At 41.1% G+C, this 20363-nt stretch overlaps 1 protein-coding gene across 3 annotated transcripts in view; it reads right to left on the reverse strand.

Moving 5' to 3' along the window:
• BANP (BTG3 associated nuclear protein) overlaps positions 1-20363 on the reverse strand; it is a 146670-nt gene that overhangs the window by 106828 nt on the left and 19479 nt on the right. For all 3 annotated transcript variants that reach the window (XM_083626321.1, XM_083626322.1, XM_083626323.1), the window contains exons 5-6: positions 3713-3835; positions 1658-1833 (exon numbers count right to left, since the gene is read on the reverse strand). In XM_083626321.1, coding sequence (XP_083482447.1) covers positions 1658-1833; positions 3713-3835 — 299 coding nt within the window. The remainder of the gene's footprint in view (positions 1-1657; positions 1834-3712; positions 3836-20363) is intronic.

Genomic DNA, 20363 nt, shown 5'->3' on the forward strand with positions numbered 1-20363 from the left:
ATTTGAATTTTGCTTCTGCAGTTACACCTTCATTATGGGGATGGGGCCACACCACCATTCAGAAACATCTTTAATGACAAATTCTTCACTCCAGTTCATTCACCACCATCCTCCTCTCTGCCACCCACAACACATCTTGCTGCAGTTATTTATCACCACACCTCTTAACTTTAGAATCCCACAAGAGTCACCTTCTGATCATAGTCCTAACAAGATCACCTATGCATCAATCCCTGGCAACCTCTTAATACTTCAAGGGACAAAGCAACTGCATTAAGTGCTAATGACTGGCTGGCTCTCCAGTTACCTGAGATACCTCTGTATCTAGCCCATCTGCCACAACTGTTCTAGGCTGTACCACTCCAGTAAGGGCTCCTCCATACAGAAAATGGGTATGGTAGGAAGAATAGTAAAAGCCTAGTCTTCTTCTCAACATGAGAGTTTTATCCATGAAGGAACACTTTGTGTACGAAGAAGGAACACTATCATGGAAGGCCCCCTCCCCAACCCAGACACAGACTGACTGCCTCAAATTACACAAGGCTGCTCCTCTCAGTTGCCACACTCTGTATTGTTTGCCACGTCTATTGATTGCTGCACCTATTTTTCATTTGGAATTATATATGGACTCAATATACAATGCAAAAAAAAAAAAAGGATTATTAGAGACATATTCCAAATGGTTGCATTCCAGCAATGTTGATTTTCAGATATTTGAAGACCAGAACAGAGTTTTGGAAACTAAGAAATTGCTGACAAGGCTATCCTATAAACAATACATTTTTGATGGGAATTTCCTGTTTTTAAAAATATTGTTTAGAGTTGCCAAAGTAACTGTTTACTTTCAGAAGAGTTCCACATTAACAGAAGGGCATAATGAGTTACAGGAGGCAGCATGCTGGTACATTATGTTGCTTCTTAGAGAAATGAAGCTGTTTTCATAGGACTGTGTTTCAACTCTAGGCACAACCACAGAATTAAGTCACAGTTCTGAAAGCCTTACATATTTTTTGAAATCAAGTGTTCTTGATCTGTTAGACTACCAGAATCACTTGAAAAAATTATTCTGTTCTGGATATGTCCCAGGAACACAACGCCTGTTTGGACCAATAAGAGCAAGTAATGAAAAAAAGCTGGATGCTTAAGTCTGACACTGCTTCGTATGCAGTGTTTGTTATAATATCTGCCACTTTAAAAACTACAGAACATAGAGTACGGGTGACATCAAACCCTAGTGGAAGGCGGTGAATTTCCCTGGCATTTTAGGAGCTGCCCATCACCTGCTGCTCGAAGAAAACAAAGTAATACATCCCCCAATTGGCAGTTTAAGAAATAAACAGAGAACACATCAATACACTTTAGTACTATTCAGTTAACCCAGTGCTCCTTGAACAAAACCAGGGCAAATAGTTCTTTAGATGCTAATGCCATTTGAAAAAGAGCAAGTGGGGGCCGCAGGTGTGCTAAATACAAGAGTGCTGCAGAATACAAGCCAAAAATGGGGAGGAAAGGCAACTATAAAGTTTTTTTGAAACAGGAAAACTACTTTGTGCATGCCTCTCCTAGAACAGAAAGATTGCACCGTACCAGACTGTTACGGCTCCAACATTCAAATCAGCCCTAATTTGGACAAAGAACTGAACTATTATCTGCTTACCTTCAGAATTCAGTGTAATAAGGGTAACATTGTTCCCAATATTCTGGCTTCCTAACTGGCCACTGTTGGAAACCGAGTCACTGGCTTCAGAACCACTCTCCCCATCCTCATTATGGCTGTCTTCATGCCCCGGCACCTTCACAACAATGGTATTCTGCCTCCGTCCAGGAACAGCACTGAGGAAGTGGGAGAAATTCATACAATTTGAGGAAATCATATTTGCATAGCTTTACTGATTTCAGCATGGTGCTACAGAACACTAAGTTTATCAAGTGAGTTTTCTATGTAACAGGAGGACAGCAACATGTATAGGAAAACAAGACTATAGGAAGCTGCCTTATAACAAATCAAATCATTGGTCCACCTAGCTCAAGATTGCCTACCCTGAGTGCCAAAAACTCTCCAGGAATTCAGACAGGGAATCTCTCCCAGCCCTACCTGGAGATGCCAGGCATTGAATCTGGACCTTTTGCATGAAAAGCAGGTACGCCTCAATGCCTTCCACATGTGCTGTGTCAGGATGATTTTGGGTATCACATGGCAGGACAGAATTTCAAGCAAAGGTAATAGAATCATAGAGTTGGAAGGTCCATGAGTGTCATCTAGTCCAACCCTCTGCAATGCAGGAATCTTCTGCTCAACATGGGGCTCAAACACATGACCCCAAGAGTCTCATGCTCTACCAACAGGCTATCTCCCAAGCCCACATTCCCAGCACATTCACACTTCTGTTTCAGTGATGTCTACACTGGCTTGGTGATGTACACAGAACAGAACATGACAGGATCCCCAAGGGTGTGCTCTACAGGGAACTGGCTTCAGGCACCAGGCCCACTAGCAACTCTGTGTTACAAAGATGCCTGCAAATGTGACAAGGCGGCTAGCAGCATCAACCACAACATGTGGGAATCCCTTGCAGACAACTGCAGTGCCTGGAGACAGGTCATGTATCCAAAGCAGTGACCAGAGGAGGAATGAGCACCAGAAGGAGCGCAGAGAGAAGAAACACTGCGGTGCATCTGTAGCAGCACATCCCGTATCAGTCTCTACAGCCACGGAAGGCACTGCAACCTTCCAACAGTTTGACTTCACCCCAAAAGGCGCACTCCTCCATTGTCTCCTGAGACGGACATATGCCAACAACATACTATATAAAGGAACTCAAAATATAAACTCTGAATATATTTTATTTTGTTAGATTTCTATCCTGCCTTTCAATCTTGAAGACGACCCAAGGCATATGCCCCCACCCAAAACCTTGGCTCTCAGTAGATCCTTGTAGCTATTCCCTTCAGCTTTCATCCTGCAGGCAATCAGGTGGTCCATTGCCTGACTGGGTGATCCTTGCTCCTTTGCCTGAAGGCTGCAAGTGTTTTTACTGTCCAAGGGCAGAGAGGGAGCAGCTGTGCCAGAGGTGAGCTGCTCTGTTGCCTTTGCCGTGCTCTTTTTACTCACTTTCCTTTAGGCAAACCAGAGTCTTAAGCTCAGTCTAAAAAGCACTTTATCTGGGCCATATTAGTTGGTTGTTAATACTGAGCTTATGATTAGAAATCTGACAGGTTTGCTGTGGTTGGAATATTACTGTATTTTAATATGCTGGTTTTATTGTACAGGGATATCTGCACTGTTGTAAACAGCTCTGGAATCATATTTCATGAAGGACAGTATAGAAATAATTTAAAAATACATCAATAACATAACATACCATACCATGGTATGTCACATGCATATATCAACTCATCCAGAAGAGCATTTTCTCTGCAATACTGCAAACATAAATACATTCATGTAATGTCCATGGCCCTGAGCACAACAACTGAATAGCAAGCAAATGAACTCCAATATAGGGAGCTAAAATAATTCTAGGGCACTAAGTTGCAAGGGTATGTCTCACATCCCTTCCACTCCTTTAAACCTCACAACAATTCACCCTGGAGAGCCTCTGCCGGTTCAGTGTAGACAATATTGAGTCAGGTGGACCAAAGGCTTGACTCAGTATAAGGAAATTTCCTATGTACACTGAGGGAAGAGCATTGCTTAGTTGCAATTACTAACGTGCTAAGGATGTTTTCCAGTGAATCCGCTGGTCTAGTCAATGGCTCTTCCTGTCCTACCATCTTGGCTACAATCGAATTCTGGCGATCATTGTTGAGGATTACTGTAGTCTGAGGGACGACACTGTAAAGACAATAAATGTAGAGGAAAGAAGAATAAACAGAATGAAAGTCAAAAGCTCTTCTGCCATTCATTAAGCCACACTTGGTATTTTAATGAGTTCTTCCACGGATGTGTTGGGTTATTCCCCTTCTTTGATTTCAAAGCTGTTTACTATGTATCAGTTGTTAAAGCTTGTAATCCATCATATTCTGATCTCTGTACCATTCCTAGAACTCATAATTCTTTCAAGGGGCTGACTGTTTCTGTGGAATTATGTAATGTTTTCTGACCTCTAGCAAAATTATTCAATTTTTGTTATCAACTCAAAGTACACAAAAGGGGTGGGGGGGTCTACTTGATGTTCTCCTTTCTCCTTTTCAGCTCAACACAGGAACTCCAGTTGTGGGACCCTTTAACTAAAAGAAGTAGGAAAAGTTAAGGGGCAGAGAGAAAAAGGTAAATAAAGAATTTGCAGATTTAGCTTAAGTAACGCTAAAGGATGTACTACACACAGTGTCCAGGAACTCACATGTGCTGTTGTACACATGATACTCTTGCACAAACAGTCTTCTCCATTTCATTCCAACAAAAGGGTCAACTCCAACCATGCATTCATTTGCATGCTCGAAGGAAGCCCTTTGGCTTAAAGGGGTCACAACAAAACACCACGCTTATCTGCTCTATTTCAAGTTCCCCCAGAACTTTTCAGGTATTCTACAATTTGACTCGTGAGTTTTAAATGACATTCTGAACCTTCTTTGAGACACTTTATTGCCATTCCTTTGGATGTCCAATTCTTTATCACCCACATCCCTCAATTTCAATAAACTCAGAATGCCTGTTTAAAAAGTGTCACTTACCAAGGCTGCAATTTTTAATGAACACTCTGAATAATTAATTGCAGCAATAGAGATAAATGCAATAAAATTAAGCTTCCATTTATGGAGACCTCAGGCTTTTGCTCATTCTGTAGTTTCCTTTGAATAGAAAAATCTTTAAAATGAAAATTGATATAAAATGGGAAAGTCCTTTTTTTAAGAAAAGAACTAATTCATTTTTGTAGACCATTTTAAAGTGTGCCTGATGGCATTTAATTAACTTAAAACAACTTAAAAATTAAAGGAGAAGAAATGCCCTGATATAAGCCATTAGTAATTAATTTAACGAGCACAAAGGGTTATGGGTCCTCTGCACTGCAGAGAACGTGGTCTCACCAAGTACCACTTGTCCCCAGCCCCAGCTGTCTTTAGCTGTGCCCTTTTCCAAAGTGACACTGAATTAGGCCACATTTTTCCTTCTTCTACTCAGTAAAATCTCTGGCAAAAAGAACTTCCAAGCGACTGGAGCTACGTGCAGGATGCATTTACTCACAGCTTCATTTGTACAAACAGAGGTGCCAAGATTCAAGTTGGTGTGGAAGTTCCGTGAACGGGTGAACTTCTAAATGTAGCCATTGATACTGCATGTGCTGGAGTCATTAACAGATCTGGAGGAAAATTCTTTCAGCTGAAATGGCTCTTCACGTACACTGTTTGAATGTGCTATTCAAGTGGGAAGTTGCAGGAGTTATTGAGAAGCAGCTCTTGGGATGCAGAGGGGGAGCATTTATGTGTGTTGCTTCAGGTATGCACAGGTGCCAAGAAGACACATGCAAGACGAGAGGGTTAGCACAAGAGACCAGCATTATTTCTTGGGTTAAGGGGCTCTTTGATAACATCTGGTGAAAACTATTCCCGAAGGCCCATCAGAAATGGACATTGTGGCTTTGGAGGTTTATCTCCCAACTTACCAGGGTCAGGTGTTCAGGATAGGATAGTTTGAGATGGTTTCATTCTCTAGTCAGAGGCAAAATCCAGAATATGACTATGCATAAAACATTTGGGACAGAACTATCTAAGATATAGGCAACAAATAAATTCATAGCTCAGACATAAAACTAAACCGTAGTTCAGACATAAAACTAAACATGTTGCATACAGTGAGTTTGAGACTTCTGGCAGTTCCTGCAGCCAAGCTGGTGCCAAATGTATTGCTCTGCTTTCCTTTGAACCACATCAGAGAGACCAAGAGGGCTTTTTGTTATCTGGGCTGTCCAGGACCTCCATCCACACTGCCCAGGCTTGCGCCCTGAGGAGGTCACTTCTGTGCTGCTAACGCAGCAGCATCCCTGGAGGTGCACTCCACTGTCTCTTGAGACAGGCAGATGCCAACATTGTGTCTGAAAGCAAGCACATCCTAATTGCACAGGGCTTGGTATTATTTTTAAGAAGACTGGAATGCTTAAGTCTACATGATATGCATATCAGTTGCTTAAGTTGGGTTCTCAAGCTTCTGCCAAGATTATTTTTCCTGTACATATAACTGTACTATCTGATGGACACAAAGAACTTGACCCAAAGAAGCAATTTGCATTCAAAGGCTTTTTTTTTTGTAAAACAGATATTAAAAGGCAAACACACTTAGCTACAAACTACAAACAAAATAGTTAACACACATGAGCAAAAAACTAAAAATGTATTGATTAAACAAAATCTTGTAGATAGTTAAGAGTGTTAAAACTAATTACATATCATGCCACACATGGTAGAAGGAACAACCTAAAGCAGATAGAGCAGGATGTGGTGAAAGCAATTCTACCTTTTAACAAAACAAAGCATAAAACCAAAACAAACAAACAAACAAACAAGCCCTCTCCCCCCCCCCCAAAGAATCAGAATAAAGGTTAATTGCAGGTGGTATCAGATCTTTAAAAAATATTTCTCAGTTAGAAGAAGAAGATTCCACTGATCATAGGAAGGTCAGCCAGAAGGCCTGTCATCTGAGCTAATCAGCATCAACTAAAAACATTTCTGTCTGTACAAACCCAATGTAAGAAGGTTCTTCCTAGAAGAGCTGCCAGCACAGCTTCACCAAAATAACTTGGGAATTGGAAACATTTGGAAGCAAACTACAGAATGGAGGAAGAGAAAGACACACAACATTGCATTCAGACAGAGGACATTGTTCAGTCCTTCAGTATATACTGAAAAATTTGAGACGTCTGTTTATTCTGGATGTACTAACTACAAACACTTTTAGAGTAAGCTGTATTGCTCATGGGTGATATCCAAGTGGTGCAAGTGGAATGGACTTCTGCTCAGGCAACATTACTTTTCTTCCTCTCCTCTGCTCTATGCGCTTCCTAAATCTGCTCAGGAGAGCTAGAGGACCCTACAGATCCAATGGCGGGGGCACAGGGTTGCAATAGGGAAGAGAAGAAGGGGGATGGGTTTGCACAATATGGGATATTTTTCTATGTCTCAGTATGAGGAAAAATGCAAAATAAAGCACAGGTTTATTAAAAGCATAAATGCCTCAACCAGTTATTTATGCCATTAATAAAGTTGTGGGACTTGGCTTTTCATGCTCTCATATTTTGGCCTCTGTTTTGAAAAAGTGTTTGTACTTCACAAATAAGTTCCTGCCAGAGGTAAGTTTTAACATGGAAAGAGCATGTGTGACTCATATCCATCACCATCAGCATTTCGCTTTTCTTGGCCAACAACCTGTCACTTACCCAGGAGGCAGCCAGTAAAAGAAGAGGGCTGTTGGCACCCTCCAGACTGCATTACTCTGGAAGAGAAGGAATTGGGTGGGGCAGAAGGAAACCAGAAGGAAACCAGAAGGAACCAACTGACATTTCACCTCCCTCAAGGTAAATGATCAAAGGATTTGGGTCAGACTGGTGTTATGGGAAAACTCACACAGGAACACTTTGGGCAAGGAGCTGATTCCTCTCACAGCTCAGATCAATGGGCTATTTATAGAAATACTTCGCTGGGTGAAAGAGATGAAGGAGGAGCAGCGAGATTTCCAGGACCTGGCTTGAAATGTATTCTTTGTTCATTCTTTATAAACACAATCCTAGATGCACTCACATCAAAAATGCAGTACAGTGGATACACGCCTTTCCTTAAACACAGTTACAAGTACAGTCCGTTTTCCTTTTTTACTGTTGTTTTTATTTCTTGGGTTACAAAAGTACATGCATTGTCTCTATTTTCAAGACTGTATACACACACACACACACACACACACACACACACACACTTACACACTTTCACGGGTGACTAGTGAAACTGTTTCATTACTTACACCACGCTCACAAATTAATTGACTTGCTATATTGCTTCTCAGTGTCTGCACCAGTTGTCAGTGCCCATATCTGTATGCAATACTAGATAATATAATTTGAGCCAACTGTTTTTGCTAGGCTTGTAGAGTACCAGCTTTGTTTGCTCTGATACTGACCACAGTTCTAGCCGACATTAGCATCAGAATGAGATGGTAGCACAAGAGCTGGGGATTTATTTTATTATATTTCTTTTCCAACGTCCTGACATATATGTAAATATATGAAAAGATACCACTTGTGGGGAGTAGCAGTGGCAACAGCAGAAGAGAGCTACAGCCTGCATGTCCATCTTTGGGCTTCTCAGAGGAATCTGACTGGCCACTAAGGGAATCAGGATATTAGGCTAGACAGACCTTTCGTCTGATGCAGCAGGGCTTTTATGACCTGCCCACACAGTTTTCAATCAATACCATTTCTGAAAGCTTGCATTAATAAACATGTAAAAACAAACCAAAGGCCCACATTAGAAGAAGCTAAGCACCTCAGGGGGACGCGGGTGGCGCTGTGGGTTAAACCACTGAGCCTAGGACTTGCCGATCAGAAGGTCAGCAGTTCGAATCCCCACGACGGGGTGAGCTCCTGTTGCTTGGTCCCTGCTTCTACCAACCTAGCAGTTCGAAAGCATGTCAAAGTGAAAGATAAATAGGTACTGCTCCGGCGGGAAGGTAAACAGTGTTTCCGTGCGCTGCTCTGGTTCGCCAGAAGTGGCTTAGTCATGCTGGCCACATGACCCGGAAGCTGTACGCCGGCTCCTTCAGCCAATAAAGCGAGATGAGCGCCACAACCCCAGAGTCGGCCACGACTGGACCTAATGGTCAGGGGTCCCTTTACCTTTACCTTTTAAGCACCTCAGGAGAAAAAGATTCTACCCCTGCTCTCTCCCTGAAGAGCTATCTTTCTACTTATAGGCAGATTTCCCACACACATCTGCATTCTGAAGAGACACAATCTTCTCTACTACTTCATTCTGTTGCATATAGAGACCAACCCTAAGAGGCAGGTCCTTTTCATGTTCCAACATGGGGTGCGGGGGGTTGCACATCTATTAAGATTATGTGGCCATGGCCTTCAAGCTGCAAAAGGACAGAGAAAAGAGGCAATGCTTCAGATATCCCCAGGCTATGGATGTGGGAAACTGAAGCCAAGGGAGACAATTGCCTTCTAAAGGATCACAAGTATACAAGCCCTACACAAATGAGGGCGTCCTTTAAGTGGCAGCACAAATCATGGTGGAAGGACAACTGCACTGGAAAAACCTTCACAGTGCTTGATTTCATTAGCATGACTGGTCTCCCTGGTTGCAGCTGATTGAATAGGTGGGGCAAACAGTGTTTGTGCTTGCCAAACGCAGCTCTTAATTTCACACCTTGAAACTTCACTTTGGATCCCAAGTATCTGGAGCATCACAACAAGGCAGACATTATAATGATAGCCTATGTGATTATTAAAGTCACTTTATGGTCAGAAGCCAAAACATACCAGCCATCCTCCCAATGTGACTCATGAACTTGAAAGATTTATGAAGTTGTGGTCAATTTGCAAAACGAACAGGCAAAAAGCAGCATTTATTAAAACAGCAAAAACATTCCGAGTATGTTTCTAAAAAAGCACCTTTCAGTTCAGATATGCACAAAAAACTGTGGCTTTCTCTAAGCTACAGAAGACATTTATGCTGGGGTTTATCCCCTCAGCCCTAGCTCTACAAAGAGTCCCTTTGAATGGGCAGACAAGCACATAGGGATGATTTAATGGTTTCAAGTCCAACTTCACCAACCAATACGGAAAGCCTGTTTAAATAAAGTCTGTTGCGGTTTGTTTTCCTCTGGGGGAGGCCATTTAACACAGAGGCATTGCCCACTGTAACCATTCATGAAAAAAATGCTGCATTCAATTGCAAAAGGTTCATTTATGGAGCAATTGTCCGGCTGATGCTTCTATGACTCACAGATCCCAAGACTGGGAAAGAGAAGCTTACTGCTGTTTTACAATACCTAGACATCGGTTTTTTTAAAAAAAGGAACTTTCTCATACATTCCCTGTTATGAGCTGTTATTTCTAAACATGGCCAAAAAGCTTTGATAATGAAATTTACATCCCTAAATGTAAAGGTCTCTAAATAACCCTTTGGCCCCAGCTTTTAATGCAGGCTATGAAGCTGGTAAAGAAGAGAAATAAACCTGGACAATGTCCATGTTGAGGTAAGTCAGCTTTTTTATTTCTTCGTTTTTAACATTTGTTAGTTGATTTATCATGCTCAGGGCAACCCAAAGCAACTTACCACTTATTTAGCACTCTGTGGGGGTATACGTGTGTGTGTGTGTGTGTGCACACGCGCGCACACACACATGCAGGTAACACTCCACATCCATCCTTTCCAGTCATAATTTATATACAGGCTCTCCTCAGTCTTATTCTTAAAGGACACCCCTACTGTCATGCACCCCAACTTGCTACAAGGTGGCTTTTAAAGCTTGCATTTTCAACCTGATCCCCATATGCAAAAATTATACATGCCAAGTATTTTGAGCTCATAAGTGCCAAAGGTTCAGCTTTATATATAATACTTTTCTGCCCCCTTCTGTTTACTATTAACTAAACCAAGAAAAATCTCATGCAACTCATTGAATTTGAGAACAATGCTTTCAAACATTTACTAAAATATCCAGAATTACCAGCATAGAGGTCAATTCCAAAATGATGGTTTCTGGTATCTTCACTTGTACTTTGCACTATGGACCTCACTGATATGGATGCAAGTTCCATAAGAATAATATGGCTTGCACATGAAGTTTCTAGATCATACCCCAAAATCAAACATGTGGTGAAGCTGCTAAGTACCATAAAATGGTGTGTTTTGTTTTAAAGGGCACAGCAAATGGAAGCCAGCATGAGTCAGTGGCTAAAGTGTTAGATCTCTTTAAAACAAAGGAGATGACAACTTAACAGAGATTAGACCTCCTTGCTCATATATATATATATACTGCAAAAAGTCACACTTCTATAAACATGTGCACAACCTATGGCAATGCACTGCATATTTTGCAAAGAGAGATACCATCTCCTCTCTAGAAACAGTCTTCAACCCCCTTAACCTGAATTAGTGAACATCTGCTCCATTCTTTGGGACCTCAAAATAGACAGAAGGGAGCTCAAACACACACACCCCATACACAAATTCCCTCATAAGGAGTATAATGTGGCAATCAGTCCTTCCACAGGAATGTGTATAGGATTTGATGTTGTTTAGTCGTTTAGTCGTGTCCGACTCTTCGTGACCTCATGGACCAGAGCACGCCAGGCACTTCTGTCTTCCACTGCCTCCCGCAGTTTAGTCAAACTCATGCTGGTAGCTTCAAGAACACTATCCAACCATCTCGTCCTCTGCTGTCCCCTTCTCCTTGTGCCCTCCATCTTTCCCAACATCAGGGTCTTTTCCAGGGAGTCTTCTCTTCTCATGAGGTGGCCAAAGTATTGGAGTCTCAGCTTCAGGATCTGTCCTTCCAGTGAGCACTCAGGGCTGATTTCCTTAAGAATGGATAGGTTTGATCTTCTTGCAGTCCATGGGACTCTCAAGAGTCTCCTCCAGCACCATAATTCAAAAGCATCAATTCTTCGGCGATCAGCCTTCTTGATGGTCCAGCTCTCACTTCCATACATCACTACTGGGAAAGTGTAAAGGACTACAGTTTGATAATCACACAAATTGAAAACCAATTCTCCTGATTTATGAAAGCTAGATCAATTCTGCTTCCACCTTACTATTTGCTATTCGTGACTGTTCAGGATGGATCACAATCCTTCTAAAGGAACATCAGAATTCAAACATCTCTGGTTTTGTTGCTTTCATATTTCTTCTTTTCTGGTTATAGTTATCACCTTGTTAATTTACGTTCTTCTTTGAAATCTTTTATAAAGTTTTCTGGCTTGCAGAGATGTTAAGATTTTACAAGATCTTTTTACAATAATCATTTGCAACATGAAGCTTGTTATTGTTCTTTGCCTTAAGATACGTGATTAAAAATTCAGATACAATCCCTTTAGTCCGGCCCCCCAAGCCATGTATAAAAAAAACCTGGCAAGTTGCATTTGATCTTATTATTTATCTATCAGTTGCTTGAAGCACTCGACTTGTTACATGAAGCCTTCAACAATCCTAAAATAAATGGCTTATTAGAAAACAATAGCAGCTGGCTTCGAAAACATGGAGTAAATGCAGTTCAGATCTCGGTCAGTTCAAGAAGGTTTGACAAATGTAATTCTGCAATGTGTTTGCATGAATGATTGGACTCCACTATCAGTCCCATAAGCAGCATTGGCTTTAATTCTTAATTCTATAAACTGACCTTGTGAAACTCAACACCAGTGCTCATATTGGAAAGGGCTATGTTTTTCCAGGGCTTGTAATATGTCAGCACCAAACTATTGAATCCTTGGCTCCTTCACCTTTAAGTGCAAGAATGGAAGAATATGAGATTTCAGACAGAACAAGCGCTGAACCAATTTAAGGGGGCAACTCTCCTCTTGTCTGAGGCTTACAGTCTTCTCTCAGGGGACACTCACACACTCCCTTGAGCTCACGAATCTGGAGCACAGTCTTTGGCAGGTCACTCTTAGACTAAATTCTCCATAGATAAAATGGGAAGAATAGTGACTTCCCAAGCCATTGTACTTGTAGGAGCATAGGAAGCTGCCTTTTACGGAGTCAAACCATAACTGATTTAGCTCAGAAATGACCTCAGTGACAACTGGAAGCAACCTTCCCAACTCTACGTGCAGATGCCAATAACTCAACCAGTGACCTTTTGCATGCTTAATAATGGAGCAAGGATGTTTGCAATATGAGTAAGTGTAAAGCACTTTGCAATGTCTATGTGTTATATAAATTAAGTTGTTACTCACTCAGTCATCAATTGACCATCAGCTAGTCCTAATAGTAATGGTTAGAATTATGAGAAATTGCAGCCGATAGACATCCAAAGAATTTTCAAGTACATTGATTCAGCAAGGATGGGAACAAGCTCCTATCCTGAATGTTGAAGAGAACCTGTATCTGCATGCTTGGGGCTCTAGAGTGAGGAAGAATGGTAAAAGGGTAAAAGGAAGAGAATTCATACGTAAACCAAATTTTTGAGGGCTGAATACATTATCCAATGAATTACCACATCTGCTACTCTTGAGTGCTGGAAAAGGAGGATTAGCACACACCCCAGAGACTAAGCCATCAAAGTTTTGTGATTAAAACTACAACCCATTTTCCTATTTTAAACCACATGGCCAAGCCTGTGGGATAGTTTATTGCAATCAATGAACATCTTTACGATTCAAATATAAAGAAAAGGGTGGGAAGGACACGCACCAAGCTTTGCTGCTGACAGCCAGAAGATAGCCTAGCTAATGTATTGGTGTTGATGCAAATGTATATATGTATAACTTAATTACTTTCCCCTTAGGATTCTAAACTTTCATTTCTTTTATTTATTGAGTCTATATATTCTTGTTCATATTTGCACATTACTTTCCTAAGGGCAATATACACAGCAACTTCCCTCGCCCTGCATTATTGAATTATACCAGTACACCAGCCAATAAACCGTTCCAGCTGGCATACCAGAGATATGGCACAAGATGTATCCCATCAATCAAAACCTAACACATCCAAATCTGCTGAATCCTGAGAGAGAGCAAGACACATTGCATATCACAAAGCTACACCTACAAAATGCACACATACCAAGGTTACATAAAGTGGCAGTCACCAGATTCCTTTTATGAAACACACATGATAAATGCTTGGTTACATTTGGCAACTGAAAAGGCAACTATTCCTTTGCTGCTGTGCTGAAAACAAATCCAAGACACACAACAAGTCAAGTCAACATTTCCTAAGTGTTTTGTAGTTTAGACCCATTTTTAAAACAGATAAAGAATCTACACTACAGAGCAAAAGCTTCTAGAAATAAAAGCTTGCTGGGCAAGCAGAACTACTGGTGCCACCTGGATGGATCATGGCCAACACATTGGACTTGGTATATCAGAGCTTTGATTCTCTGTGCCACTGCACATTTTCTAGCGCATTAACAGAATCATGATGGTTACAATATGATGAAATCTGATGTCATACTGCAGTAAAAAGAAAACATGGCTGTCAATTATCATGTTGGAAGCTGTGGTCAGCATATTTCCTTGAAGGATAAGATAATTCTGGAGCCAGACGTTTAGGAAATTAAAGAGACTGAGGCCCAAGGCCAGATAATGCATGTTGGGAACAGGCAGGATGAAAAGATGAACAGAGCTGAAGAAAGCTAAGTGAGGCTGGGAATACTCCAAATATATTAAAATATTTAAAACATGCACTTCATCCAATGATGCAGGCATATGCCCACAAAAGCTCAGCTCACAACAAACAAATTAAGTCTTTCAGGTGCCGTAAAACTCTTTGTTTTTGCCGCAGATGAACATAGTAGTCATATTTCTCATTGATACACACCTCCCTCTTCCTCTCTTTCCTAGAGAAAAAAAGTACACAGTTCTTGGCTGATTTAAAGCTCCATGGTAAAACACAAATCTGAAAACAGCTCCCTCCCTAGTATATTAATTTAGCAACAAAAATAAATAGAGCACATAAAAATATCCACATAGTATTAGAGGGCCACAGGCCTGGCTTGGTAGATAAGACTAAAAGCTACATATTTATTTCCCACCTATTTATTTAATCATTATTACAACTCTCCTTAGTTATGGGCCATTAACTGACTGTTTTTTAAAAGAACGTGCATGAGAGTGGAGATAGTCTCTCTGTGTGTAACACCTTCTCACTTTCTGATCAATAAGGCAGGGAAAACTTGACATGGATCCCTTTCAATTCCACTCATTCACCACTCATTTTCTACACAAAACCTTGAAACTCATGGGCCCCTTGTCACTATACAGGAAAGGATGGGCATTTCTCAGGCAGAGGCTTCTACAGTCTAGAATTACTCAATCAAAATTTTGAAAAGGAAGGAAATTCTACTGCAAAGTGCAGCATCAGAAGACTCAGACATTCTATATCACAATCCAAAAGGAATGAAAAGCTGGGATGTGTAAATTAAATAGTTCTTCTAAAGCCAGAACACTGCAACACCAAGTTGCCACAGAAAGATGGAGTGGACAGTGGAATAAAAATCAATGCCCTTTGGCACTTTAAATATCAACGTGATTATTGTATCATTATCCTTTCTTTCTTGGGCTCTTGCTTTGTCTCAGGTTCTTTGCTGGTTTTGAAACAACAGACATACCCAGATATACAGGAATCACCCTTATGCCCAACAGATAATCATCTGAGGAAGAACTGATGAGGTTGAGCTCAGACCTTGTGCTCATGCATTCTTCTTGCAAAAGGTAGAGGACTACAAAGAGAGAGAAGAGTACTTCAGGCAAATGACCACCCACAAAGAAAATGTCAATAAGAGAGGTTCAGTTTCTGGGACCACAGGCTATACGTTCCTACTTGTCAGGAGATGGGCAGCATCTCATGAAGATGATTGGCAGAAGCATAATGAATCTGATCAAGAGGAAGAAGAAGAAGAAGAGTTTGGATTTGATATCCCGCCTTTCACTCCCCTTCAGGAGTCTCAAAGCGGCTAACAATCTCCTTTCCCTTCCTCCCCCACAACAAACACTCTGTGAGGTGAGTGGGGCTGAGAGACTTCAAAGAAGTGTGACTGGCCCAAGGTCACCCAGCAGCTGCATGTGGAGGAGCGGAGACACGAACCCGGTTCCCCAGATTATGTGACTACCGCTCTTAACCACTACACCACATTGGCTCTCAAGAGGACTTTAAACTAAATCCCATAGGGAAAGAGAAAACAGCCTGAAGGTAAGTTCACTAAAGACAAGGACTATGACGCTACAGCAAAAACCAGGAGTTACTGTAGGTGCCAAACTCAACACTACCGTAGTAGGGGAAACTCGGATACCGTAGTAGGGGAAGCTCGGAGCAAAATATTCAGTGCTTTCTGTGTCTATACACTAACAAGTATGGAAAACAAGGTGAGCAGCAACTACTACTTCAGGACAGTAAGTATTTTTTTATAGGAATAACAGACTTGATGAGGATGAATCATGTTGGTCAATAAAAAAATAAAATATAGATGCAAAAGAAAAGGAGAGGACATAATATTATATGTCAAATGTGTATGCCTTCTCAGAAATTCAATAGAGTGAACAAGATATCCCATTTGGGTAAAATACAGCATTTTTTGCTCTATAAGACTCACTTTTTCCCTCCTAAAAAGTAAGGGGACATGTGTGTGCGTCTTACGGAGCGAATGAAGGCTGCGCAGCTATCCCAGAAGCCAGAACAGCAAGAGGGATTGCTGCTTTCACTGTGAAGCGATCCCTCTTGCTGTTCTGGCTTCTGAGATTCAGAATATTTTTTTCCTTGTTTTCCCCCTCCAAAAACTAGGTGCGTGTGGTGGTCTGGTGCGTCTTATAGAGCGAAAAATATGGTAAGTGGAAATAGAAATAAAACAACATTGTAGCTGCATTCTACAATAGTTTGCAAAGCCAAGGTAAGAATGTCAATGACGCTTTCTTGTCTCAAATTACACATGTTTCAGATAGTCAGAAGCAATCTGGGACTTCAACTACTCTGATATCTGTTGGGCAACAAACACCGCGAAGCACAGAATCTCCAACAAATTCCTGCCATGCTTTGCTGACAACTTTTTCTTTCAGTAAGGGGCAGAAAGGAATGAGGAGATCAGCTATCCTTGACTAAATCTCAACCAATGAGATAACGTAGTAGGAACTTTTTGGAAAGCGACCGTGTAATGCTGAAATTCATGATGCTATGGAAAACTAAAAGGGGAGTGCTGTTGTGTTCGTGTTCTGCTTGTAAACTTCAATGGATCGACTCCGAGTACAACTAATACTGGATCCAACCCTATGATTCTAAGGACAATTTACATAATACATTTTCATCCATGTGAGCAGTCCCATCCTGCCTAGGGGATGTTCATGCAAATTTAAACAATGCTATGACCTGAGAATCACAAATTTCTAGATTGCAACATCTAAAAAAGGGCTCTGCCACCAGAGATTGAGACTGCTGGCTGGGAAACTAATATGCCAAAAGGAATACACTTAAACAGTATCACTTTTTTTAAAAAAATGTAATAAAAAAGAGCAGCCTAAAGCAGTAAAACTGGCTCAGGTCTTGATTATGAAAAATGCATGTCACATCACTGTAAGCAGTTAACTGACATATAACTCCAACATAGTTTGCAGTCACTGGAAATAAAATACCATAACATGTATAAGTGTTTATTTTTGAGAGGGGAAAGAGCAAGCTTGCTTTTTAGGGCACTCAATCAAGACAGGGTTGTTGGGCTTAAAACCATCTGTCCTACACCATTTTGCTCACTAGAACACCCAAAGTTTGTGTTACAGATTGGGGGAGAGGAACGTTAACCGCCATAATCATGGCAAGCAGCAAAGAAGGTAGGGATCTCTCTCACTCAGGTAAAGAAGCTGAGCACCTAAATGAAAAAAAATGCCTACTGAAATTGGCACGTATCCACTACAGTCGACACTCAAGGCAGAGGATGGGAACAAAAAGAGAAAAGGCAAACGCAACAGTGTCAGGTTTCTACTAAAAATAACTATTGTGAAGCAAGAACTGATCTCAGGCCAGGCTCAGGCTAGATGCAAGTCGCAACAAGACTCGGGTTAGGTGCTGGGCATTTGGCTACACTACAGGAAAGCAGAGCTCTGGTGCTGCTTCAGCAACCATCAAACTGAGACCGAGAATTGAACTGCAGGTTCTAAACTTATGCTAAACATTATCAGTCCTAGGTTCTGATCCGAAGATGCCCAAGTGAATTCACCCTCACCATCAAAGTGACTGAAAAGAACAATGGCTCCCACATCAACTCCCATATGCACACCAACTCATGGGACTGCAGTTATCATTTTCACGAGTCTTTCCATCACCTCTATGGTGAACAGAGGAAGTAAATGTCTTATTGCTTTTCTTTTACCCTGGGGACAGCACAACTTTTTTTTTTAACCTGCAGTCAAAGTCACCAGGTTGGAAGGGGCTGGAGGAGGTTCTATGCTACACCTCTCACTCATATTTCATTAATATAGATAACAAAAGAAATGTGGTTGCTACCTAGAAAGAAAAATGCTTCTTAGAAGGGGAAATCCCGAACCAGTTTTCCTTTAAGCCCAAAGGAAAAAGTAATTTAGTAAAGCATACAAATCTAATTAAAGACTCTTAAAGATAAGGCAAGTGGTAACAACTCTCTCCTGCTCTTTCCCTACCTACAGCACCGCTTCTGTCTTGAAGAGCATAAATTTCTACTTTCTTTTATGGAAGCTGATACTTACGATGAGCCCATAAAACAGCAAGGCTCATTTCGCTGGCATTTAATGGCAATGGAAAGCAGAGCAAGACCATATATCATCACTATATAACATATTATCTCAACTAACAAAACTGTGTTCTTTCCACCTGGGAAGAAAACATTTTCAATAAAAGTACTTCCCCAGGTGAGAGATTAATTGTGAAGCTCCATCAGAATGCCTATCAAAGGCCCCCAAGTTTTCAGAAGGCAAAGCACAGCCTCGGGGCACATGCTAAATCTGTCAGAGAGTCTAATTAGTAAAAGCTGGTGGAGAGTGACATTCGCTGGACATGCATTATTGGGTTCCTAACCAAGTTATTCGCCTCAAGAAATCTCCTTCATAGTGCATTTTCAGCAAAAAGGCCAACGCAAGAGGAAAGATTATACAAGACAGGGTATACACACCAGTAGTAATACAACACATTAAAAACTGCTTCTTGCTAGTAAATTATGGATAGGAAATGGCTCAGTTTGCCTGTAACACTAACCCAAACTATGGCTTAGCGCAAATGTGCAAGCATGCATATCCCTGGAGAGGAGATTGCAGCCACTTTGCTCCTCCTCCAGATCTGCTGCTGATGTGCTGAGCAATAGTTTAGTTTAGTGTGTCATCCAAACCCAGGCTTGTGGTTAATCTTCTCCAGGCAGACCACAAGCTGTAAACTAAGAACAACCCTTGGTTACAGTTTGCAGTTTGTCTGAAATGAGTCAAACCACAAGCCTGTGTTTGGACTACATACTACACAAACCATGGATTAGGTCGCAGCAATGCAGCAGCAGGGCATGGAAGCCTGTGATCTCTTCAGAACCTGTACATTTGCACTAAGCCATGGTTTGGCTTAGCATTATGTAAGAACTGGGTCAACGCAACCTAATTTCTGTTTTTCATGCAAGATAAGAAGGCACACCAAAGTTCACAGTACTGGCTCCAATAGGGACGCAAGCAGACTTTCTTAGGTTTGGGTGAAACCATCCTGACAAACATCCAAAATATTTGGAAAGATCTTTTTCTATAGGAGGGTAAGCAGACAGAGACAAACTGAAGTTTATGGCACAGCAGCAGCTTGACCACAACGCAGCACACGCTAGTCTTGCTGCCAATGCAGGGGAATGCTTTCACCAGTGATTCACTCCCAATAATCCTTCCACAGAGGGATACATGGTTACTAGCATTATGTTTATATAATACTTGGGGTATGGAATCATAGACTGAGATGGCTGAGATGATCAGCACTGTAAAAAGTCCAGTATCATTTTAACATGTGCATTAAAAAGTAGCAAAGCTATGAATTGTACATTCATGAAATAAATAGATTCCACTGAGTATATCTGCAAGTATCTGTAAGGAATGAAGTGTTATAAAAAAAACTGGGCATGAGAGGAGCGTGAGTTGGAAAGAAACCAAGGAAGAAGCCATCCAGTAAAGGATTAGGGCTAAACATGGATGCCAAATCAGATAGGAAAGGATTTGTATGTCAACAAAAGATGTTCTGTGCTGCTGATGTGCAAGCCTGTCATTCTGAAGCCAGAAGAGAACAGCTTCTTTCTGTGAGTATCCAGGGCACCTGCAATACTGAGATCACTTTCTAGCATCACATACCAGAAAAATATTCAGAAACTTGCAGAGTTCGCCAATGAATTTTAAAGATATATATAGATACAGATATAGATATCTTATACAGACAGAAAATACACCCAGGTGATGAAAGAAGTAACTGCTCAAACGCAACTATTTAAGACAGTAAAAGCAAAGGAAAGTATAAGCAAGTGAAGTACAAAAGGTAAAGCAAAAAAGTGGTTATTGTTCAGAATGGGTTAGGAAGAACCTCCCTAAGAATCAAAAGTATTATACTACAGAAAACCCTCCAAATAAAGGGATGATAACAGAAATTCATTGGCTGCTTTAAAACAGGTGTGGGGAACATTTGGCTCTCCAGATGCAAGCATGCTCTCTTCAACCCATATTATGTCTTCATTTTATATG

The sequence above is a fragment of the Podarcis filfolensis genome (assembly GCF_964270895.1).
Source record: "Podarcis filfolensis genome assembly, chromosome: 8".
NCBI lineage: Eukaryota > Metazoa > Chordata > Lepidosauria > Squamata > Lacertidae > Podarcis > Podarcis filfolensis.